The 25,183-nt window shown below is 46.2% G+C and overlaps 1 protein-coding gene across 1 annotated transcript in view; it reads right to left on the bottom strand.

The window, feature by feature from the left end:
* Positions 1–7,527: 7,527 nt before the first annotated feature.
* LOC134093435 (cGMP-inhibited 3',5'-cyclic phosphodiesterase 3A-like) overlaps positions 7,528–25,183 on the bottom strand; it is a 77,206-nt gene continuing 59,550 nt past the window's right edge. Inside the window, exons 6-14 of the mRNA XM_062546487.1 lie at positions 19,439–19,620; positions 18,920–19,057; positions 18,474–18,585; positions 17,347–17,460; positions 16,591–16,790; positions 15,145–15,348; positions 13,271–13,432; positions 9,294–9,563; positions 7,528–7,899 (exon numbers count right to left, since the gene is read on the bottom strand). Of these exons, the coding sequence (XP_062402471.1) occupies positions 7,528–7,899; positions 9,294–9,563; positions 13,271–13,432; positions 15,145–15,348; positions 16,591–16,790; positions 17,347–17,460; positions 18,474–18,585; positions 18,920–19,057; positions 19,439–19,620 (1,754 nt within the window). The remainder of the gene's footprint in view (positions 7,900–9,293; positions 9,564–13,270; positions 13,433–15,144; positions 15,349–16,590; positions 16,791–17,346; positions 17,461–18,473; positions 18,586–18,919; positions 19,058–19,438; positions 19,621–25,183) is intronic.

Below are 25,183 nucleotides of genomic sequence, written 5' to 3'. Positions count from 1 at the left end.
AATGATCAAAATCCCATTTATTTCAAATAAAAAAAAAGAAAAAGAAAAAAGTTTTGCCATATTTGTCTACATGCATGAAATACAGTGAATTTTGGGTGATTTGACGAAACTTTATTTGAACAAATGTACCTATGTGTTCAAAAGTTATGATAAATCTAGCGGTCAGTGTAATTAATACTTCTACCTGAGTGCAGAATTGAAGTGTTAGTTGAGTCAAAGATCATTAAGGGCGGAGCAAGATACTTCATGAGAAGCCACTTCCTGGAACCCGAATCGCAAAAGGGAGGGGGGGGGGGCAAAATCCCCCTTTATGCAGAGCTGTTCCATTGAAGTCTATGGGCATGACACACCCCTTTATGCAGAGGAAGTGATCCCCGTTTTGCGCCCATAGACATGAACTTCGACGAAGTATCTTGCTCCGCCTTAAGGATCTATGGTTGAGTGTAGTCCCAGGTGACCTACAGTATAGGGGAAGAAGAAAGGGGGGTGCTTCTCATGTAGGAGTGTGTGAAAGAAAAACTCAACGAGACCACGTACCACAGAAAGTATATTGTGTAATCCCATGTATTCACATTACAACATCCACACAATTTAGCTTGTGAACAGTTCTAATGATTTCCATACATATTTACTGTATAATACATTTGACCAAGAGGCACTTCCAGTAATTCTGGCAATATAGGAACTACAGTATAGTGTCTAAATTACAAAACAGTAAAAATAAATAATGTATATCTAAAAGACTTTTTTGTTGTTATTTTCATTTTCCCCCCGACTGTACAGTAAATATATATTGTACAAAATGAAGCATTAACCAGCAAAGAAAGGAATCATTTTCACCTACCAAAATGTTTTGATGTGCATATCCCCCCTTTTAGAAGTATTGCTACATGTCATAAGTGCAATATACTGGTGGGAGGAACAGAATCATTTAGTGAAGTGCCAGCTACATAATGTATCAATTACAAAATACAAGTCTCATTTTCTGTCAGTATTGTAAAGCTTGTTTGGTTTCTCTCAGCGATTTAGTGAACATTCCAATGACCATGGCGAGGTACAAGACAGCACAGCTGTCTAACCCAGTGGAGGAGACCGGTGGCACAACACACAGACAAGATAAGAAGATGAATTTAGCTGGGCAAAAAAATAACAACAAAAACAATCCATGGGTGGCTCCTCCGGAAAAAATAAAAAATAAAAAAAGAGAAATCTTCATAATATCCCAAATTTAAAATTAATTTAAATCGGCGCGGGAGATGCAAGTGTAGTTTACTAAACTAAAATACTAAAATATCAGGTGATTGCTTTCCAAACATGGCGCCTTGTCTCTCTACACACCACGACAAATAAATGCAGGCAGGTGGATGTGGGAGGAGATGATGTGGAATAGATGCTTTAGTGGACCACCCTGAGAGAGGTAGAGGGACAGCATTCTGTGGACGCGGGAGAGGACGCAAGTCAAGTGGACACGATCACCGCCACCTTCCACTCCGTCACTATACATTATTAACTCTCCGTCTTGTACGCGTGTGAAACGATCAGATGTTTTACATATCCTACTAGCGTATATGTACATACAGTTACAGTGTGTAGGAAAGGACACAGACCTGTGGGGAATGCCTGAGGCTTAATTTGGGAAGCACTGGAGAAGGCTGACAGATCTCATACGGTAATGTGCAGGGACTTCCGTAGCAGAAAACTCACTTAGATAGCCCCGTTGCTTTCACTTATACTTATACATCCCTACACACACACACACGCACGCACACACGCACGCACACACACACACACACACACACACGCTAAACAGCAAGGGTGTCTCTGACAGAAAAGTGTAGTTTGTCTGGATATTACACATTCCAAGTCAGGGAGTGAATGAGTGAGTGAATGCTGCCGTGTCCTGTTGCTGGGGCAGGAGAACTCCTTGCATCATGACAGCTGAAATTCAGAGCCGTCATCTGTGAACTGGCCGTGGACAGAACATTTCACCATCCCACAATGAGAGCAGCTCCCACTGTGTATCCTATAATTGTTCAAAAGTACAGTTATACTGGATAAAATATATATGCATGCATCCTATTGTCCACAGACAAGACCATCTCTGAATCAAAACATATGAATAGTTCATCGTGAGTAAGGTGAAGAGTACGTTTTCGGACTGACTCGTATTAAATGGGATGTCACCTTCTTTTCTCTTGACGCGGGCTCAAACGTGAAACGACAGCATTCGTCATGGGACACAGTGATGCAGGCCCACTTGTCACAACAGCTTTCGGTTTGCATGTGAAGCTCCAAGACGTGTGGATGTAACAGATCTTATGTAATGTTGTGCGACCGAGGCTGAATCATTCATGTTTCTGAATGAAGATGGTGAGGCACTAAATGATTCAAACCCCTTAGTACCACCGTCAGCCAATGCCCTGTCAGCGCGGAGGGTGCAGCGGAGAAGAGCCCGGTGCTTCCTGTCATCTCTGGGCAAACACAGCCAACGCCAGGGTCAGGGAGAGCCAATGGGAACACAGTGTAAGCCTTGATGGTTTCCGCACGCACGCCTTCTAAAGATTTCATGGGCGGAATGTATAAATCTGTGCATCTTGTCCTTGAAAAAGTACGCAAAGTTCTCTCATCAAAAAAGTTTCAAAGTCCTCCGCTAACAAGGATGAGGAGGATTCGATCAGACAAGCGCTGTCTGTTGTCAGACTTTTCCCATTCAAAGCCCATCAGTGAAACTTCCCATTCCGTGCCTCGCGAGGGCTCCCAGATCTCTCTGAGCGTCCTGAACAGCTGAGCACGCGTGTTCTGTCTCGTCTCTCTACCTGCTGTCAGTGCAGACCTCCACTGACCACGCACTGACTGACTGAGACCAGTCAAAGAGTCAACGCGTTGACCGATTTCTGTGTGCCATAAATTATGCGAAAGCGTGGGTCCCGAGACCCAGTAAACTCCCCCAACCCCCCCACCCCACCCCACCCCGGGATGACCCACTGTGTTGGACAGTGGCATGTTAAAACCAGAGCTGTGTCTTTTCCCCTCCAGAACATTGTGCGTTAGTGTGTTAATAACACACACCGAGGAGGAGGAGGAGGACGAGGAGGAGGAGGGAGGAGGGAGGGAGGGAGGCTGGGCGCTGCATGAGGGGACGGAATGTTCCTTGCTTGGTCCTTTTACAATGGATCCAAGGACAAATATATATTAAGAGTGAGTGAGTGAGAGTGTGTGTGTGTGTCTGTATGTGTGTGTGAGTGAGTGAGTGTGAGTGTGTGTGTGAGTGTGTGTGTGTGCGGGCGAAAACATTATGTTTTGTCATTCTCTACAAGGTCATCAACTTGTGCGCGCTACATCACTAAGACATGTACATACATGACACATACACGTACAGTATGCCTGTATTTGCGTTGTATACTTCTAGCAATGAGAAATTGGCACAATGGCAATATTAGCACACTGATTTGCAGTATATCTAGATATTGACAATGGTGTGCCAATATGTGTGTGTGTGTGTGTGTGTGTGTGTGTGTACACATACTTGTGTGCATGTGTGTACCTGTGTGTATGTGTCTGTGAGTGTGTATACAAACTTGCGTAATGCTTCACTAAGACAAGTCTGCAACAACAAAGTTTACTTTGGCAGCTCCCAAATATTCATTTGTATCCGCATTGCACAAGTATACTTCCGCCATCTCTGAGATGGTCATATTACACATCACTATGTTGTACAGGTAGTGTGTGTGTGTGTGTGTGTGTGTGTGTGTGTGTGTGTTTGTCTGTGTGTTTGTCTGTGTTTGTGTACACAAACGTGCACTGCCATTTTGCTTGTGTGTTTGTCTGTGTGTGTGTTTGCTATGTGTTTCTTTGTACAAACACATAAACATGTGTGTATGATTTTTTTGCGTGCATGTGTGTGCATATGTTTTCCTGTGTGTATGTGTGTGTAAATGTACATGCCCACATATAGAAGCAGTGACCATAGGTCCCTATGTCCAAGCAGATATGTCAGATATGTAAGTTGCAGCGGCGCCTATGGACGCAACCGCACAAAATGTGGCGTGCATGCAAACAATTTGGCAGTGATTCAGCATGTCTAATCTAATTTCATAAACTTTGAACCTTCACATCACAAAATATTGGCCCATGCATGTCTTAAGATAATACAGTATGTCAATTGCAATTGTGTCTGTAAGGATGAATGTCAAATACCGAACCTTCACTTAAAATATTGGCACAACAGTTTTTGGCTGAGACATTTTGTTGAGCGAGCCAAATGGAACTTGAGAAGATGGGAGGAAATGTGGTCAAGTGTAAGCATACCATATTTCCAAACTGTAGCTTAAGCATTTCTTGAGAAATAGAGAAATGCTTCAATAGCATTGCCTCCTGCAGTATGTGCAGAATTTCGCAAAACTTTTCTTGCATCCAGGAGTTGTCATAAGCGACAAACTTTGCTTGCGTCCAGAGGTTGTCGTATGTGACCAATGTTGTGCCTTTCCCACCTTCTCATCCTAAGATATTGTTGATTAAAAAGCCTGATTTTGGCATATATTCTATATGTCAGTGGGTGGCGCTACACCACAAATGAGTAGCTATGAGCTGGGCTGAGTCCAACACGTCACAAACAAATTGTGAATTTGGGGACTTATTCCACGAGAGGAGCTTTTACTCTCCTGGTTTTCATGGCAGCCAGCGAGAGGAGGAGAGGCCCCCTGGGCACCAAAAGATGCTGTTCTGGATCAGCCTACTCGGCTGTGGCCCCCTGGGCACCAAAAGATGCTGTTCTGGATCAGCCTACTCGGCTGTGGCCCCCTGGGCACCAGAAGATGCTGTTCTGGATCAGCCGACTCGGGCTACATGCCCACCAAGTTTCATGTGCCCTGGTCTTTCTGTGTTCCGGGAATCGTTGAACAAAATAATAATAATAATAAACTTAAATAGTTAAAATATAATATAATATAATATAATAAAATCTTGTAAGCTATCCTCATAATCAACTAATTTTAATGTGGGCATGTGTGTGTGTGTGTGTGTGTGTGTGTGTGTGTGTGTGTGTGTGTGTGTGTGTGTGTGTGTGTGTGTGTGTGTTTATGCGAGTGTGTGCACGCATCGATGTACACGTGTGTATGTGTCTGTGTATGAGTGTGCATCAATGTGGATGGTTGTGTGTGTGAGAGTGTGTGAGTGTGTGTGTGTCTGTAAGGATGAACGCGCAAGCCTGTACCTCGGAATACTGCACCAAGAACGCATCCCAAAGAGGGCAAGAAGAGAGCTCTGGTGAGTCATAAGAAAATAAGCCTTTTGCATGGAAATGGAAATCTCCCGAGGGGCCACGCTTTCTCCCCTGCCAAGCCGCTCCGTCAGCGCGGGGCTACACAGGGAACCAACACAGGGCTCTCAGAGGACAAACGCCCCCGTCGCCACGGTCCCTCCAGCTGCCCATCAAGGCCTCCCTCTCCTGCAGGCCCAGATATAGGGGTCTGTCATCACGTGCGGTTCATTCATGTTTTAAATATGACATGTGTCTCTGGTGCATATCCACACTCTGTTTCTGAGAGTTTCAGTGGGATCTGATCTCCTCCGAGTAGGCTGTCAGAAGATGACAGAATCAAAGTCGTCTTCCTAACGTTTTCATTCCACCTGAAACTACACGACTCATTTTTATCCCATTTGAGGAGCTTAAGTTTAGAGCCAGAATAATCTACTGAGAAATATTTTTGGCACCTGTTTCTCTGACAAACACTGAGCCTTTTCATCTTTCGTTAGAGGGTAAAGAAGTGTCATTTGCTCATGAAAAAACACGTCTGCATGGAAAAAGAGCAGCACAAAAAAAGAATGCAGAGGTCTTTCCCTCTCCTTCTCTTCCGCTCTCCCCTTCCTTCGCCCTCCCTCTCTCTCCCTCTTTCTTTCTCTCTCTCTCTCCTTCCCTCTCTCTTCCTTCTCCCCTCTGTGTAAACTCTCTCCCACCTCTCCCTCTCTGACTTCATCAGTGATCTCTGTGGATGTTGCAGAATGAGGCCAGCCTGCTCCTCTTGCGTAAGCCTCAGCATGAGTGACATGCATTACTGGAGCCACGGCGCTAAAATATTCACATCATAAGGGTGCTTGATCAAAGAGATGGCTGTTTGACTGCAGCAGCAGCAGCAGCAGCAGCAGCCGCACAGCCACAGAGAGTGTGCTAAGGCTTTTGGAAGGCTCGCTCCGCTCCGCACCACCCGCTTATTTATAGCCTATTACAGGGGCCCAGAATGCTGTAATCGTCACTGAACATGGACTCAAAAGCAGCGATTTGAAATGGTGAGGTGGTGGGGTGGGGTGGTGGGGCGGGGGTCTTAACAAATGCACTGGTTTGGCTGTTGGCCGTATCACCACACGACTGGTTGTATCCCACGACTGTCTGGTGCACTGTCCCATGCCGATTATGGGTTCAGCATTCTCTACTTTCCCAGCCCTGACAAGTGGACAAACTGTAGACGCAGGAGCTTACGATGCAATATTTCAGAAGGAATGTTGCAGGAGATACTAACAGGATGACAAGCTACTGCTTAGAAACGTTGCTCCTTAAAATAAAAGGTCTGATAAAAAAATAATAGATAGGTAAACGCACAAGAATCGTTTTTGGGATCTATATGTAAAATAGATTTCACACAGATTTGATACTAAATGTTAAATGTTAACGGTAAAATGTGGGGAACGACTTGTGGTAGATGGACAGTGAAAGTGAAAGATCAGTATGTGCTCGTCTACGTTCTTCACAGTGCTGCGCAGGAGGGTCATGGATCTAGACGGCGCACTGAGGAACCTGAAAAGCCACACTCATGAAATAACATCAAATGAATTCTGTGTCCATATAGTAGCTGTCTAAATGCGCAAGCGTTTTCATTTTTGTTTTCCCTTTACGTCATCCCATTTGGTTTCAGGGCACACTGGACATGCTCCCATCATAGAACCAAACGGAAGGCTCCCTCTGCCCCACTCCGACCCACTCCGACCTGCTCTGGCCGTCCTCACCACTCTCTCCCACAGCCTGGAGGCCACTCGGCTGCAGCTTTTCAAAATAATTTACCCTTTTACAAAAATTGCATAAGTCTGTGAAGTGTTGATTTGGGGAGTTCGGGGGAGGGGGGAGAGGGAAGGGGGGGGGGGGGACTAGTCAGCAGTTTCTGGTCAGGAGAGAGAGCACTGGCGGAGGGAGAGGGAGACGAGGTCTGATGACGTCCAACTCAGACTCGGATTCTCAGAGTCTCGAGAAGCCTGACCTTGGTGATAAAAGGCGGAGAGAAAAAAAGTAGAGGAAGAGAGTGTGTCTGTCTCCCTGGCAAAAGACAGCTCCCCCAAAAGCCTTTGACGAGAGACTCTCTCTCTCTCTCTCTCTTTCTCTCTCTCCCTCGATTCTTTTTTTCTCATTCAGGCACATGCGTCTCCCCTCTCTACAGTGTTTTGTCTTCTTTCGTTTAGTGATGTGCTGGAGTCTCTATCACATCGTATCTGTGGAAGTTGAACAGACATGTCCAACAGAGGCAGCCTCGCCCGAGCCGTTCACTCCTCCGGTGCCTCGGACCGCACCTCCTCCTCCTCTTCCTCCACGACGGCAGTCTCCTCCTCTGGCTGTAGCGAGTCGGCGGCCTCCTCCTCCTCCTCCTCCTCCTCCTCCTCCGGGCTGGTGAGGCCCTCTTCCCCCTCGGCGGGCTCCTCCTTGCTCCCGAGCTCCTCCTCCTCCTCGGTGATTGGCTCAGCGGGGTTGTTGAGGAGCGGCACATCGTTGGCGTGCTCCTCCTCCTCCTTCTTCTGCTCCTCCTCAGCGATCACCTTCTTCCACATCTCGTGGTTCTCCAGCAGGTGGTGGGTGATCTGACAGAACACTTTTCGGCACTGCTTCTTCTTCTTCTTCTTCTTCTTAGGGCCCGGGCTCTCTAACAACACAAAGACACCAGGGACACCACAAGGTCAGGAGCGGCCTCTCAGACAGGCCACTTCAAGGTCACAAACAAAGAAACTTTAGGAATGACGTCTCGTACACGTACAGGCCACGCGAGGTCAAGAATTTACTTCACATAGAGAGGGACTGCACGGTGGCATGCACTAATTTGACCTGAAGTCTACAAGTACAGACTGCGAGTGCACACTAATTTGACCTAAAGTCTACAAGTGCAGACTGCGAGTGTGCACTAGTTTGAGCTAAAGTCTACAAGTGCAGACTGTAAACAGCATTACAATCCAAATCCGTGAAATCACACCAGGTACTAGAGATGCGCGGATGGACTATTATTCTATCCGAAACCGCATCATACAACTCATCATCCGTCCGCCATCCATCCGCACCTACGTTTTTTATGTTTTTTTCAGAACCGCACCCGCCCGCCATCCGCTATTTGTTTAAAGGTCTATGGGTGATCCAAGACGCTGATGCGACTCGAGAAAGCTCTTGTTCTAGAAAGCTGCAGCTATTTAGTCTTATTAATGGCAATTACACTTTATTCTTTATACAAAAAGAAAGAAAGACCGAATAGAATAACAACAAGCCATTCGCATTACAGGCCAATTAACTCTATGCAGCTTGTCAGGGTGACGACTAGGACGAGCCTGTTCTGAAGACTCCCGTTAATTTTGATTGCACGAGTGCACGTCTTTTCCAGGCAGACAGTGCAATCCATATCAGCAGGCCTTCCTTACATACAAGTTATAAACTTCTTCTTTCTTATTGCACACTGCAGACGAAAAAATAGGCTACCATAGGCAACTTAATTTAAACTTGTTGTTACCTCTGAGTTTGTCACGCACATTCACTGGCGGCGTTGCCATCTCTGATAGTAAACAAAGCAGCATGCACTGCATAGACACGACTAGACCAAATTACTGCCTGATGAGAAAAGTGTGCATGTTTTTATCGGATGTAAGTAACAGTATTTAACAATGTAGCTTATATATATTTTTTTCATTTGATCGGTTCAACCGCCACCCGCCCGAATCTAATTAAAATATTATTTTTCGTAAGGTCATCCGCCCGATCCGCGGTTTAACCGCGGAGTCCGCGGCTGTTACCGCCATCCGCGCATCTCTACCAGGTACAGGAGGAGCAACTAAAATGGACTAAGAAACCAAAAACATAGATCACTTTGAATTATTTTCAGGGCTAAAGAAAGCTGTGTATGTGTGTGTGTGTTTATGTGTGTGGAGGTGCTCATTAGTTGCATTTAGAGAATATGGCTTGATATGAATAAATACAGCTTGCAGTCTCATATGCAAATATCGCTTCAGAAGTGGACAGTGCTCTTACGTGAGGCCTCGGAGCTGGTGGTCGAAGCGTCTTCCTCTTCCTCCTCCTCCTCCGCCGTGTCCTCCTCCTCCTCCTCCTCGGCCGGAACCTCGGCCTCTGGCCCGCCGTCCCCGCACTCCTTCCCCCCGCCTCCTGGGGGCGCCACCCAGCGGCCTGGTATGAGGGCGGCGGAGTCGTACGAGCTGCAGAGCGGCCCCACGATGTGCGTGATGAAGGACTCCTGCAGCTTGGCCAGCTGGGGGGCGGAGCGGTCCATGAAGGGGCTGATGGGGAGACCCAGGCTGGACTCTTCATCACCCTATGGGGGAGGAACACAATGCTAACAGTGAAGCAACATGTCTGTGGTTACCGTAATTTCCTGACTATTAGCCGCGGCTTATACATTGATTTTGCAAGATTTCCTCAGCTATGAGGTTAATGCACGGGGGCAGTTAATATGGTGTTAATATGTTTTTTTTTTTTTTTAACTTGCATAAAACACTGTCCTGCGGCTTATATGCGGGAAATTACTGTACAGTACATAGACTTGAAATGTCTATTTGTATATTGTATTTTGGATATTGTGAATTTGAGTGTAATATGTCTATGTGTCTACAGTACATGTAATTGTTGTCTATACTGTACAGTACAGTCTGTGTCTATATTACTATTGTTTGAATGTTACTATGTCTATTGCACTAGTACTGTACCTGTCTACTTGTTAAATGGACAGAGAGTTTTAACATCTACTGAAGTCAAACTCCTTGTATATGTAAGTAAACTTGGCCAATAAAACCGATTCTTCTGATTCTGATATCTCGATGTGGTTACATACAGTAGACTTATCTTACTCCAGCACAGTGCCTGAGAACTTTAATCCCTGAAGATGTGTGGTCGCTTTTGGGGTGAAAACATGTATCAGTTTTGGTGTAGATCACACAGAAGTGTGTAAGGTGAGCATCAGGACACACAGTATAGTGGATCGGATGCCACGGCGAAGGCTATTTTAAAATCCCGGCGGGCAGTATAGGAACCAGGGCAGTGTGCGGCGCTAGTGACGTCAGGGCCTGGACGTACACGGACCACAACTTCAGCAAGGTCCCCTTGGTCACTATGGCAACAGCTGGAGTTGTCACTGGCGCACCATCATATGGTGCATGGTGGGGGCACACACAAAGAAAATGATTGAAAAGAAGCTTCTGAAGTGCCGTGGCTGATGCTAGATGAGATTTTTTTTCTCCTTTTTCTTGTTCACTGCCTGAATTGAATATTAAGCAAAGGAGTGGGGGGTTCAGAACATGATTGCAGCAGATGACTATGAAGGGCATGTGTGTGTGTGTGTGTGTGTGTGTTTTCTTCTTATCACACGTCTCTCTCAGACTACAAGACTATGGCATTTTCTCCCTCTAGAGCCTCACAATGACGTGTGTCAAGGACAGACTCCTCAAGGTGCGCTACTTCCTGTCAGTCGAGCTGTGAGTGACTACCGCAGACATAGCATCAGAGAGGGTTAAAGCGGAGCGAGAAGCGCAACCGTTCCACCATTTCCGCGTTCTATTTTCGCAAAGGGGAGGGGGGCGAAATCCACCTTTAAGCAGACCTAGAAAGTGACGTTACATTTGAACTGAACTGCTTGCCAATCTGACAGGGATCGATATTCCACTATGACGTCTTTGCGACACGCCTCATTAAGCAGACAGGAACTGTTTGAATTTTGCTTCCATAGAGATGCATTATGTTGCTCTATCTTGTCAGTAATGAAGGTTCTTTGATAGCATCCCAAAGCACAGACTCTTCAAGTTGCGCTCCATCCTGTCAGTAGAGCTGTGACTGCCACGGACATACTGTAACAAAACAAGGTGCGCTCCACCTTGTCAATATAGTTGTGACTGCCACAGAATCAACTACCGTCCCAAAACACAGCGGGATTTCTACTAAAGCAGCCCTCCACAGTGGTAGTGCTTTTCTAGCACGCTTCCTCTCCCCCCTCCCCCCTCCTCACCCTCAGATCAGATCAAATTAGACCTGATCCTCTGTTCTCTGTCACGGCATGCATTATTCATACAGTATACGTGTTATACGTTGAGCAACCACAGCAGTGCATGTTCTCTGAGAATGTCGGAGATGCGTGAGGCTTGGAGGAGCCGGTGGTGATTTCAAGGTCGTCGGGCAATCAGGCGAGCGGTGCAATCAGTGTGTGGCGGTCACTGATTCGTCGAATTGGTTGCCTGGCGTCCCTTCAAGCATCGCATTCACTCTCGTCCTCAGCGCTATGGAGCTGTGCTTCTGCTGGGTCTCAGAGACCTGGCTAGCGACTCAAACACTGCGATTGAGCTCTGGAACATTCCAACACCAATAGCTGTCTCCGTGAGGCGGTAGAGGAGAGGGAACTTGTAACTCTGCTTCAGACACATGTGTAGTGAAGTCAGCTTGGCCTACTGCTGTGGCAATGGTGTGGCATTCCGATTCAAAAGAGCAGTACAACTTCAACTCTGACGGTCTCACAGTGAAAGCCATGATGTGCTTACTGGTACAACAACCCGGCAGGAATTGACCACAGCACAAAGTGTGAAGGGGGTTGAAGAGTGCTGTTGACCTTGTTCCAGCATTCCTTGGCCTGTACAGCAGGTCTCTTTCTTTTCTCAAACACTCTGCATCCATTCATTTGAAGTTCATGTGGATTAATCAGTAAGCTGCATATTTAATACAGCTATCACTGCAGTACATATGCATACATTTAATTTTGTAACTGAAATGAAATACTGTTTGACAAAACTACCCCTAGCTTACTCAATGATATATCATCGAATCAATCCATCTTAAACAGCTCTTAACATTACACATGTATTGGCTTAAGACAAAGTGGATGCTACCATTGTGAATCTGAGCCAGTAGTAAGCTATTATTTAGCTATTTAGCACATGCCTCTTATTTTCCACAAACATCCATTCAACACTATCATATATCACATTATTTTTGATGCATTAAAAATGTATGACATTTGCACCCATATGTCCCTATCGTCTGAAATGAAAAATAACTCCAGCTTTTCACAAAGACCAGCAGTGAGAATACCGTATAAATGTGCATATTGAGACCAGGAGTGAGTATATAATGTGCATAATGTCCAGGAGTGAGCGTACTGTATAATGTGTATGTTGACAAAAGGAGGATAATGGGCACCCCTTATCTGTAGGAGATGATTTCAGTGATGAAACATACAGAATGTTCATTTGGGGCCTGTTCTATCGCGGTGACATTCAAGCTGTTATCTCGCTCTGTGTAATTGCGTGCAGGGTGCACAGCCATGACAATCAAACTGCTGCTGCTGCTGCTGCTGCTGCTGCTGCTGCTTCACAGCGACAAGGAGGAGGAAACAACAAATGTCAAAGCCTGCCAAACGAGTGTCTGAAGAGGTGAGGGGAAATACTCTCCTCTGCTCCAGCAGAAAAGGAGAAAAGGAGAGAGAGATAGATAGAGAGAGAGAGAGAGAGAGAGAGAGAGAGAGAGAGAAATAGCTGTCTTGCAATGATTGGTTCAGCCTTCTGTTCTCTTTTATTTTTCTCAGTGCTTCAAAATCAAGGGGGATAAAAATGACTTAACTGTTATACCTTGAGAATCCTGCACCGCATAGATACACACACACACACACACAATGTGGCAGTTAGAGGTGTCAAAAACGATCTGTCAAAGTGGTACTATACCGAGCACCATAGGGAGCCTTTATGCTCTCACTGTGCAGAGGCTGCTGTGATGGCAACTCACTTAGCACAATATACGCTGGCTCATAGGAGGAACGAAACAGACACAGACAGAGTGGGCTTAAAGGAATAATCAGGAGTGAAAGCAACCTACCGTCTATTTATGGATGATAATGAGTTCAAACTTTTGCTTGGGAGCAAAAGTCAAAATGTTAACTGCGGGGGTTTTGAGCTAGAATGTTTTTGCATGGGCGTCCAATGAAATGGCTTATAACGATAGTGCAAGAGGTCATGACTACAGATTATTCCTTTAACAGTGTTTTACCTGTTCGTAGAACTCGTTGACGATTCCTTGCGTCCACTGCAGATGAAGGTCCTTACACTTGAGAGGCCCATTGATGTCAGCTAACTTGATGCACATTTGGCAAACCAGGAGTCTGTCATTCTCATTGGACCAATTGATACCTGTGCCTACATCATGGCCCACCTGTTGAATCACAATCAATTAGAAATGTGTTTGTTACTTGTCGAGTTCATCGCCTTTTTCATCTAAGCACATCCCACAGATGCTCATTCCAGAGGTGTGAACTAAGATGATGTGGGCATGTTGCCGTTAGGAAGCATTTCTTCACTCTCCTCTCTAACACTCCTGCCATACCACTTTTACAGCACTCTGGTCAACTGTTGTTGTTTTTTGAATGTGCCATACAAATAAATTGACATTGACATTGACATAGTGTTTGTTGTCTATTTCAGTTTTAATTAGCAATGAATGTTTAATCAAGAACTAGAGGCAGTGACATAATGTGTGTGTGTGTGTGTGTGTGTGTGTGTGTGTGTGTGTGTGTGTGTTCCATGCTGCTATTGTGCTACACAATAAAAGCTTTTCTTTAAATAGCAGCCCATCTATTGCATCTTAGAAGAGTTGCAGATACAGTATTTGGTTTGCAGGACCTCGAAATATTTGCAAGTCATCTGATAAATACTGCTTGTCAACACATTCATGGGGGGAGAATGTGACAGAGAAGCTAATCTTGGTTCCAATGTTTCTATCCAGCAGCTTTTCCAGATTAAGCGTGACCCACATTCCCACTTGCGTCACGTGAATTTGTGATTGCCTAAAACGCAACGCCATTGTCCAAGGTATTAATGAAACACACGTCACACGCTCACAATCGGTGGCCAAATCAACAGCAAAACCTGAAACTCTCATGATACAATCGCCACAAAACATTGACCTGAATGCAACATAATGAATGAACAGTGGAATGATTCAGGACAGAGGAGCTTTCCGAGAAAATGCTAATTGTTTAGTGAATATGAAAGAAACGCTAGGACCCTAGAAAGCCTAATTTTCTCTCATTAATCACCAATCATGTGTCCTTCTCACATTTCAATGAAAGCTTACATGGTTCCAGGAAAGAAAAGGCAAACAGGGTACAGTGCTCCAGCAGAGAGAGAGAGATAGAAAGAGAGAGAGAGAGAGAGAAAAGATAGATAGAGAGAGAGAGAGGGGGGGGAGAGAGAGGGGAGGGGGGAAGAGAGACAGACAGAGAGAGGGTAGTGGGAAAAGAGACGGAGAATGTGAAGCTGCTCAAGCTAATCCTTGAATAAACACTCTTTAGTCTAATGCTAGAACAGGGCAATTAGAGCACATTATTGCCCTAAAGTTGTAAAAGCTGAGGGGAACCTCATGTTGGCAGAAAGGAAGACCAGGCGCCTACCACAGATTAACGTCTCTCTACTGAACCCACAGACTGTGACCCAGAATCACTTTGAAAGCTTTCTAAGGCGGGAGTTCAAGGTATTCACTATGATGTGAATATGAATATGATGCAATTCACTGTGGAAGAACAGCCATAAACCAGAGGTGCGTTCAAATTTGGGGAACAGTGGCGAACGTTCATGGTAAACATGTTTTCTTTGAACAGTTAAATTTGAACGATTTGGTGTTACAGTAACATTCCATTTTAACAGTAATTGCATTGTTGATGAACTGTAGATACTCATCAATGAGGTTAAGCTGTCTTGTCCAAGGTGTTCAATTAGCAAACTTTGCCTCAACACTAAATTAGCTTTGTCTTTGCCGATCATTTAACTCTGGGCTCCTGTATTTATGCTACTGAGCATTTGTGCTGGCTATTGTCTTTTCAGAGTAGTTTGTTGGTCTGGGATGTGGTTGGTTGTGGCTTACTGTACCTTGGCATTGAACTCAGCCAGGAAGTCAAAGTGCTTCTTCAGATCAGTGGCGAGGATGGCCTCGATGACCAGGAAGCGAAAGCGCTTGAAATCCACATGGTTGAGGTTCCCCAGGAAGTTGTACTCAGATTGGGACAGGAAGAGGTTCCAGGCGGCTGCAGCGTGATGGTTCTCCAAAACAGAGCGGTCATTGTACAGTACAGCCTGACCGGTGGAGGGGGAGATGCACAAAATGAATAAACAGTGGAGAAGACCGCAATAGTACACACACTGCAAGTCTCTGCAACACACACTCATGAGAGTCTCTGGTGGCTCTGAACACTTGATTCACCATGAGCATCCTGGCTGAGGTCATGACCTCTACACATCTCTGGTGCTGAATGACTCTGGACACTGCCACACTTGCAGAGGTGGGAAAATCCAGCTTCAGAAAGTACAAGTCCATCCATGTATTGGATCTACCTGTGCACTTAACATCGGTGATCTCACCAATTAGCTGCTCTATCTGAAGAGTTGCTAATTAGCATCAGCTGGTTTAAGTGAATGGTTGCCATAGATACGTGGTAATAATAAGTTACATTTATATAGCGCCTTTCTCAAACCCAAGGTCGCTTTACATAGGAGGGACAATACAGTACAAACAAAGAAAAAACAAGAAAATACAACAACACAACAAGGAGAAGCTAAGTGTACAGGGCTATATGTTGGGTGTGGGGGAGAAGTGATCATTGAGCAAAAAGGTCTTGACATGTGCTTTGAAGAAAGGAAGAGAAGGACAGCCAAAAAGAGGTTGGGGGAGGGAGTTCTCGGGAGTTCCAGAATTTGGTAGGACTTTTACTTTCTGCAGCTGGACTTTTCCACCTCTGCACATGTGTGTGTGTGTGTGTGTGTGTGTGTGTGTATTTTATTCATAAATATCTGGCGTATGCTAGTCCATGGCTCTCAGGGGCGGACATCGCGGGTTCAGAAAGTAAAAGTCGTGACTCCTGCCAAGTTGCTCATCCTAATTAGCTGCCAGGTAGATCAGGACCGAATTTCCCAGATTCGTTAAGAAGCTCTCAAGTGCTAAGAACTTGGGTTCAGACCAAAGATTCCCGATGAGACGAGCCGCGACGTTCTAAAACCTTGCGACTGCGACTCAACGTGTTTAATGCTCTGCGACGGCTTGCGACTGCTTGCAACTACGTGCAACTTCTAATTCACACCGCTGCAACTCAGTCTCGTCGTGTCGGGAATCTTTGGTGTGAATTGGGCTTTAAGCTTTACTTTAAGCTTTACTTTAAGCTTTACTTTAGGAGTGAACACCAAATCTGGGAAACGCGGCCCAGATAATTAGTGATATATGGCAGAACTTTTACTCTCTGGAAGCAGGAATGTCCGTCTCTGATGGCTCTCCTCTCCCTTCCCTGGAGTGTGACCTCCTCCTGAGCTGAGCTGCCCTCTCACCTGGGGGGCACTGGTGGCCACCAGGAAGGCGTTGGTCCTGCCGGGGTGGTCGTAGTCATGCATGGCCGCCGCCACGTACAGCGCCATCAGCTCCAGCGCGGGGATGAGGCCCGAGAGGCACCCGTAGCCCTCCTCCGAGGCCGGGTAGGTCTTCGACAGCAAGTAGCCCATGTGGCTGTGGGTGATGCCGCTGTCCGAGTCTTAGGAAACAAGACACCAGATCATCGGTTACCATCGGCATCGGGAGGTCAGTCACCAGATGAGGACAGTGTCTACAGCACGGCTGAGCTATGTGGCGCTGTAATGCCGCTAATGATATATGCAGCAGATTCCAGCGCAGACAGGCTAATCTCCCTTAAGTAAAGACAGCTGGACATCTAAATTGAGTTGCTAAAACCAGTCTGAGGTGCTTCAGTATGTGTAGAATGTGTGGCCCTAAGAGGGAGGTGTGTGTGGGGGGGGGGGGGGGGGGTGAAGAAAGCTGACAACTTTCCAGAACCTCAGACCAACTGCATGTGCATTCTTTAAGTCAGGCAAGGTTAGGGATGCACAAGAATATGTTTGGTATATGCACAACAAGCAAAGTCATATATGATGGCATGATGTTGACTAAAAGATGTGGGGTTTAAGATACGGAGAGGGAAACATATAAATATAAATATAATTTTCTTTTTACTTTTTGAAAACATGTCTTATGTTCAAACTGGAGTGTAATATCCCTAATCACTCCCAGGGGGCAGGCTGGCGTACACGTACCAGAGTCGCTGGCAGAGCTGTGGTCAGGGAGGAGGCTGGGCAGGCCAGGCACGGGCTGCGTGGTGAGGTACCACACAGCATGCAGCACGTCTGTGGCATGGATCCGGTTGTGGTCTATCAGAGATGAGAGTGGGGATGCTGTGGTTACTCATGTGGCCACCAGAGGGCGACATGACACTGTTTTAGGTTTTTTTTTTCCCACAAACCCCTTTACTCCCAAAACCAGGTCAGCAAAAAATATCCCAAACCATTAAAATGAGCATGTTAGAGAGTGAACAACTAGTTCAGCAAATTTGTAAGAATTGCACAAACACTGCAGATACATCAAACCTTCCAGAGAAGTGCTAACACCCTATAGTTTATCAAACTGCCTTGTTCCCATTGGGACAACCTTTTTTGATGAAATATTGTATTTTACTGCAAAAAAGAGCTGAAATTGTAATAGATCAAATGCAAACAATTACAAATCGCCCCCGTCCAAAGCAGTTTTCGGGATGCTATCGGGAGTATGGAACATTCAGAGTCTGCCCTGAACCCTCAGAACCCTGGCAGAGTCTGATGACCCCTCTACACTTCCAAAAACAGCACTTTCCCGGGAGGAGTGGGATTGATTTCATTTGAGGGAGCAATCCTGTGGACACAGTCTAATTTCATGAATTCAGTCTTTTGCAGTCTTTGAAAATCTGCTTGCTAGATGCCTGGCTGTCAGCTCCGAGTAGAAAAGAATTACATGAAATGCGATTCCTAGAAAGACTGCTAAGTATTTTCCACAAAGTAGTTCCATTTGCTCCACATGCATTGTTTGTTAGAACGGAAATTAACACGGAGTTATTAACACAGCAGCATTAATGTGAGTTTCATGTTTAGGCTAAAACGGAGACTAATAATAAACTGAGCAATGGTTAAAAAAAACTAAACAAAAAGTAGAATTGACAACAGCTGGTCAAACAGCAGTTGCCCTTCAGGATATCCAGGGGAAGAAAAAAATATATAAATAACAACTTCTGCCTGGATCAGTAGCGTGGCACTCTCTAGTGGCTACAATCTGAACTGCACTAAATGTCTTTCCTTCAATCCCCTCTAATGCGTTCACAGACACACATTAGCCGCCCCTCTGGATCACTCACAGGGGATGTCTCTGTAGCCACTCTCCAGGGCATGGAAGTAATTCATGAACTCTGGCACCGGAATCTTGAAGATCTCAAAGAGCCCCGTGTCCTCAAACAGCCTATAGGAGATCTGGGGGCAGGAAGACAAACACAGCAGGTCAGACAGACAGCTGGGCAGACAGATGGACCGACAGACAAGTTGGGCAGACAGACATACAGTTGGGCAGACACAGACAGATCAACAGACAGACAGAAAGACAGTTTGGCAGACAGACAGGGCATGGATGTACTGTACAGTAGCTCTCCAGGCACTGAGAGGCCCTCGTGGTTGGGTTTGAGTCTCACTCAGGAGCTCACTCCCCTGGTCTTGGGTAGCCCCTGATGGCTGTCTGCTGACTTACAGGCGTAAGGAGGGGTTAGCGGGGTTAGTGGGGTAGAAGGGGGTGTCCCCGCCTCCGTCTCACCTGACTGAGGATGCGGCCGCTCCTGCCCTGGGTCTTCTCCACCGTGCTGAAGATGGGGAAGTTCCAGTTGTTGATCTGACTCATCAGCGACTCCAGGCCCTCCATCACCAGAGGCTCCGGAGCCAAGATGGGCTTGTCCTGTGACACACACACACACGGACACACACACACACACACACGCACGCACGCACGCACGCACGCACGCACGCACGCACGCACGCACGCACGCACGCACACACGCACACACGCACACACGCACACACGCACACACACACACACACACACACACACACACAAACACAGTTGTAATCATATTTTACTTGTGCATTGACGATAGTTGAGTCTAATCTATTTGAATTATAGCATGTGTGTGTTTATGCGTGAGTATGTGTGTGAGCATGTGTGTGCGTATGTGAGTGCACATGTGTGTTTATACTGTACATGCATCCATGCGTGTGTGTGTGTGTGTGTGTAAGTAAGTGTGTGCATGCATATGTGTGTGTGTACACATGTGTGTACCTCTGCGGGGATGAGAGGGTGCAGGATGAGGCTCTGGGAGCGGTGGCTCCTGCAGCTGTCGGGGGTGTCCGTGGCTCTCTGGGCCCCGTCGGGCGGCTCCTCACTGTGGCCCTGGTCACTGCTGTCACTGTGGTTGGCCTCCGCCATGCTCTCATAGTCAGACAACGCCACCACTGGATCATCTGAACACACACATAGATAGATAGATAGATAAGTACTTTATTCATCCCCATAGGGGATGTGTGTACATGTTCATAACACACACAGACACAGACACAGACACAGACACAGACACAGACACAGACACAGACACACACACACACACACACACACACACACACAGACAGACAGACACACACACACATGGTTATGCACTGATATGCGTGTTGTCCTGCCCTCCTTATGTTTACATCCTTCTTTGCTATGGAACACACAATGTAAATCACATAAAAGCCAGTCAAATAATATTGGGTGACCTCTTGCGTATGTTCCTATAGCTTGTGCATGTTTTCTATGTGATACTTAAATGTGCTCTCTATGGACGTTCTGAATGAGACCAGAGACGGTTTATAAAGCGAGACGATTCATATGAGGGTAAATTCTGGTTTCATTGTGACGCAACTGACACTCCCATTTAGGAGGCAAACGGAGGTATTTATATGGGAGAAATAATTCTACACCTTTCTAAACCGATTATTTCGTCACTGAACACGCCCCTTTAGGAGGCAGGAAGTGCTGCTATTTCGTTCCATTGAAAAACCCCTTTATGATTCATCTTAGTAACTATACGATCTTTGATGAGACTCATAATAACCACTGATGCATACCTGTCCTGTGTATCCTGTCTGTCGATCCCTCCCCATGGCTGAGTCTACTGAAGGGTCGTCCACAGCTGTGACAGGGGAGAAAGGTCAAAGGTCAAAGGTCAGAGGTGAGAGGTCAGCGGGGGATTAGGCATCCTGTTTACGGTACACAGTAGTTCTGTGTAATGGTGTTTAAACACATGGTGTGAGTTTACTGTGTTTGCAGTAGATTTGCTGAAATTGAATAAAGAGAACAGAAATGTGTACTGTAGGCTGCATGGATTTTGAATGAATATATAAATATATTACACATCCTGTATATAGAATAAGATTCTTATCATTCCCATAGTGGTGCACTTACTGTGCCCACTCATAGCAGCTTTGTCTATTCAACTACTCCTCTTGGTGACCTTGTACGAATCATGTAAATGAGTGTGTGTGTGTGTGTGTGTATGTGTGTGTGTGTGTGTGTGTGTGTGTGTGTGTGTGTGTGTGTGTGTTGTGTGTTGGGGGTGGGTTGTGGGTTGGGCGTGTGTTTTCATTGCTGATCCATCTTTGAATTAGAGCCTAACTGGAAGATAACACATTTAGCATACTGTCCGCGTTTGAAGTTCCACAAATTGGCAGGCGCTGTCAAAGGGTTTTTATTGTTTTCCCACCGAGCCATCGGGTGGGGAGGGAGGGACAAAGAGAGGGAGGGAGAGAGAGAGAGAGAGAGAGAGAGAGAGAGAATGAGAGAGAAAGAGAGAGAGTAATCCCAGGACAGAAGCCCATGGAAATCTCTCATAAACAGACTCTGAAACTGCTCATTAACACAAAACAATCATGGCTCCATACATACACAAACACTGCACCTAATGAGGATGAAGTGCACTGTGCGGCATACATTTGTGGTGAGCACGACCTCTGTATTATGTTCAAGGCCAATACTCAAAGCATTTCAAACAAGCGCTCTATGAAAAAGCAAACCCTACATGTCAGATTCAATCGATTTGATTGATAACTAATTTGTCTTGAGGTCACTGGAGTTCTTCACGTGGCATTATTAGTGGCATTTGATAGCTGATTTGATAGTGCTCTCTGGGCCTATCATCTGCCCCTCTCCGTCCGTCCGTCCTCACACCTCCAAAGAGCCACCTGCACAGCAAAACAAACACCAGCTCCACGGCAACGCTGCCCAACACAGAACCAACACAGGTTCTAAACATATCAAACTGAAATGCTCCGGAACCTTCTACTGTGGTGGATGGGATGCCAGCTGAACAAGAGCAGAACCGCATGCTGTTTGGAACTAATACTGGAGAAAATGTAGCCTGATAAACCAGCCTAAATGGATTGGATGTCTAATTTAGTCTGGCCTCGATCAATGGATACAACGGAACATTGTTGATGAGCACAACCCGTTGTCTTTCAAACCGTGTCTGTGCCTATAGGCCAACGCTCCCTCAAAACCCCGCCCCAGAGCCCTCTGCCCCGCCCACGTTGATTCAAAACACATCTCTGCGTTGTGATTGGTTTAGTTGCCATCTGCCAGATTCAGGGCAGTGTTTTCAAAATGTTCAATGGTCCGAGGCCAGACCCAAATGCAGGCAAAACATTTTGCCGTCCAGCAGTTGGCGCTGGTTTTCCAGGCTAGAGAAAATGGGCTTTCCCAGAACTCTACCTAACGCAGTAGAATGAAGAGAACCCTGCAGATAATCTGGAAAACTCCTTCCAGAAAAAAATGGTCTGCACATCAGAAGATCTGGAGAACCCCATGTAGAAAAGCTGAGCTGTGCATCAGAGAATCTGGAGAACTCTATCTAGAAAAGCTGAGCCATATACAGTATCAGAGGATCTGGAGAACTCTATCTAGAAAAGCTGAGTCATATACAGTATCAGATGGTCTGGAGAACTCTATCTAGAAAAGCTGAGCCATATACAGTATCAGAAGATCTGGAGAACTCTATCTAGAAAAGCTGAGCCATATACAGTATCAGAGGATCTGGAGAACTCTATCTAGAAAAGCTGAGTCATATACAGTATCAGAGCATCTGGAAAACTCCCTTCAGATTGTGATGGAAGCACTGAGGGACTGCCGACAGAAGTTAATGCTCCTTGAGTTGGCTGAGTGCGCAGTGGATCAACGCTCAATGTTCAGTGGATAATATTGTTTATCTATCTATCTATCTATCTATCTATCTATCTACCTCAAACTGTCTCAAAGTGTAGCATTTACAACAACAACAAAAGCATTAACTACTATTACAGCACTGTTACAGTTTCCTCAGTTAAGTTAGCTGTGTGCTCATATCACAGATCAGATATCAGTGACGCAATTCTCCTAGTCTCCACAAAAGTATCTGTAGCATTTACAGCAACAACAACAACAACAACAACAACAACAACAACAACAGCAACAGCACTATTATACATCAACATCTCTGTCCTCTTCCTCAGTTGTGTACAGTGAGCGTAAATAAGCTGTACTGTAGTTTGCGCTGAGAATAAAGCCTCGCACAAAAACAAATACGCGTTGGTATTCCTCTGATGTCCTCGCTGAATGTTTACAAATCATCACAAGCACATGATGACTCCTAATAGTCTTGTCTTTCAGCTGCCTTGCTCACACACTATCATTACTGGTTTTAGGGGAAAGTGTATTGTGGCGCAACCACGATAAAGGATTTGCTGCAGCAGTGGAAGCCATTATTATCTCTTTTCTCTCGGGCCTTGGCGGCAGGCAGCCCCCAGATACACTGCGAACCGCCTGGCGGTGACACCGGCACTGAGGCATATCAGTCAGCCGCCCGCCAACTGGCTCTATGGCACAGGGCCTTGCAAGCGGAGAAAGATGAGGAGAGAACAGAGGTTTCTGTGGAGAAGGAAAGGCAATGTGATCCGCCCGAGTGCTCCATCCAGCAGTGGCAAATACAAGCTTTTTCCTGGATGGCTGTCGAGGGAAGCCTGTCTTGCACTGTAGGTACAAAATAAATATCTTCTTCCTGTGCTAGGGATAGATAACAAAGACATCACTCAGCAAAGAAAACGAATCGCTAAAAGAAATCTTCCTCCAAGCTTTTTTTTTCACAGCCTCCTTTTCAAGGAATTCATGCAAGATGCTAATCTGACTGTTACAGTAGACAAGGGCTGTTGGGGTTATGATAGCCCAAATGGATGCTAACCTTTGTTTGGCTGGCATTAATAGTGAAGTGGCACTTGAGTGGGGAAAGAAGAGAGAGAATATCCCACAGCTTTGCGCTGATGTGCTGCACTACCACTGAACCCTGTCTTGGCCACTCGCATCCATCACTGGGAAATGAAAAACACACTCCAGTTTGAGCTTTTGTTTTCAGAAGGAAAGTATATATACTGGCTTAACACTGGAACACACACACACACACACACGCACACGCACACAGAACACACATACAGTACACACACATACACACACACACAGGCACACATAGCCCACGTGTGCACACACACACACACACACACACACACACACACACACACACACACACACACACACACACACACACACACACACACACACACACACGCACACACACACAAACAAACACAGATGCGCACACACACACACACACACACACACACGCACACACACACACACACTCTTGGGCTCTTGGCAAAGTGCAGCAGGACTCGTAGGATTCACCCTGGAGCCTGAGAAAATTCCTGCAGATGCGCTGAGCGGTGTTGGGGTGGAGCTTGGGATGGCTGGTAGGATGATGGATGAGCTGTGGAGAGGGGACACACACAGGGGGAGGCTTAAACACACAGAACGGAGCCAGGCCTTAAGGCCCCCAGAGGAAAGACAGAGCGAGAGTGAGAGAGAGAGGTGGAGAGAGGGAGAGAGAGAGAGTGTTGGTGAGAGGGAGAGAGAAGTGGAGGGAGGGAGCGGGAGAGAGAAATGGTGTGAGAGAGATAGAGAGAGAGAGAGAGAGAGAGAGAGAGAGAGAGGGAGGAAGAGAGAGAGAGAGAGAGAGGAAGAGAGAGAGAGAGAGAGAGGGGGAGAAAGAGAGATAGGCTGATGAAGGCTGACAGGACGCAGCTGAGCTGTCTGGCCCTGGCCAGCGTGCTGCTCAGCTCCAGAGGGGGCTGCAGTGTCCCGTCTCCCTTTAAACAAATGCACTCTGCTCATTTGGTCAAGTATTTGTTTTTAATCTCTTAGCCCATTTCTTAGATGAACTTGTCCGTTTGGGTGACTGTTCATTTCTTAGATGAACTGGTCCGTTTGGGTGACTGTGTTCATTTCTTAGATGAACTGGTCCGTTTGGGTGACTGTGTTCATTTACAGCTTTTGATTTATTTAGGTCGCCCTGGCATGTGGTCTTACGTGCACGTGAACATGTGAGTGCATCAGACTTTATGTACCTATATACGCCTATATATACATTTCTGAATCTGTGCATATCTGTATGCATGCGTTCACACATCATGTGTTTTTGAGTGTGTGTGTGTGTGTGTGTATGAGAGAGAGAGAGAAAGAGAGAGAGAGGGAGAGAGAGAGAGAATGTGAGAGAGAAATAATTGATGAGGAGTGTATGTGTTCTCTGAAGGCCTCTCTCCTGGGCTGCAGACGGAGCCGTCGTGTTTCCCCCCCGCTGCTCTCGTGACGCCAACAAGAAAGGCCTCTCCGCCTCGGCTCCTGCTGCCCTCGTAAATACAAACACTTTCTGGCAGAGCCACAGCAGCCACGGGGAGGCCCGGGTGAAAGGTCAACCCTGCAACGCCAGACACTTCGTCTCTAGCTCCGCCTCCTCTGCACGAGGCCCGTGTTGAAGGCGCTGCCTTTTTGGTCTATTGTGCGCTTAAATGTTTCTGAACTGCCAATTCAACACAAACGGGACCGTTGTGTTCCTAACAGATGTCACAATCAACTCGTGGCACTTTCCTGAGCTCATGCAAGATTGATGGCAATGTTTGGCACAAAGGC

Source organism: Sardina pilchardus, chromosome 10 (assembly GCF_963854185.1).
Source record: "Sardina pilchardus chromosome 10, fSarPil1.1, whole genome shotgun sequence".
Taxonomy (NCBI): domain Eukaryota; kingdom Metazoa; phylum Chordata; class Actinopteri; order Clupeiformes; family Clupeidae; genus Sardina; species Sardina pilchardus.
Note: the sequence above shows the minus strand (reverse complement) of the source record. Positions and strands in the feature narration are given on the sequence as shown.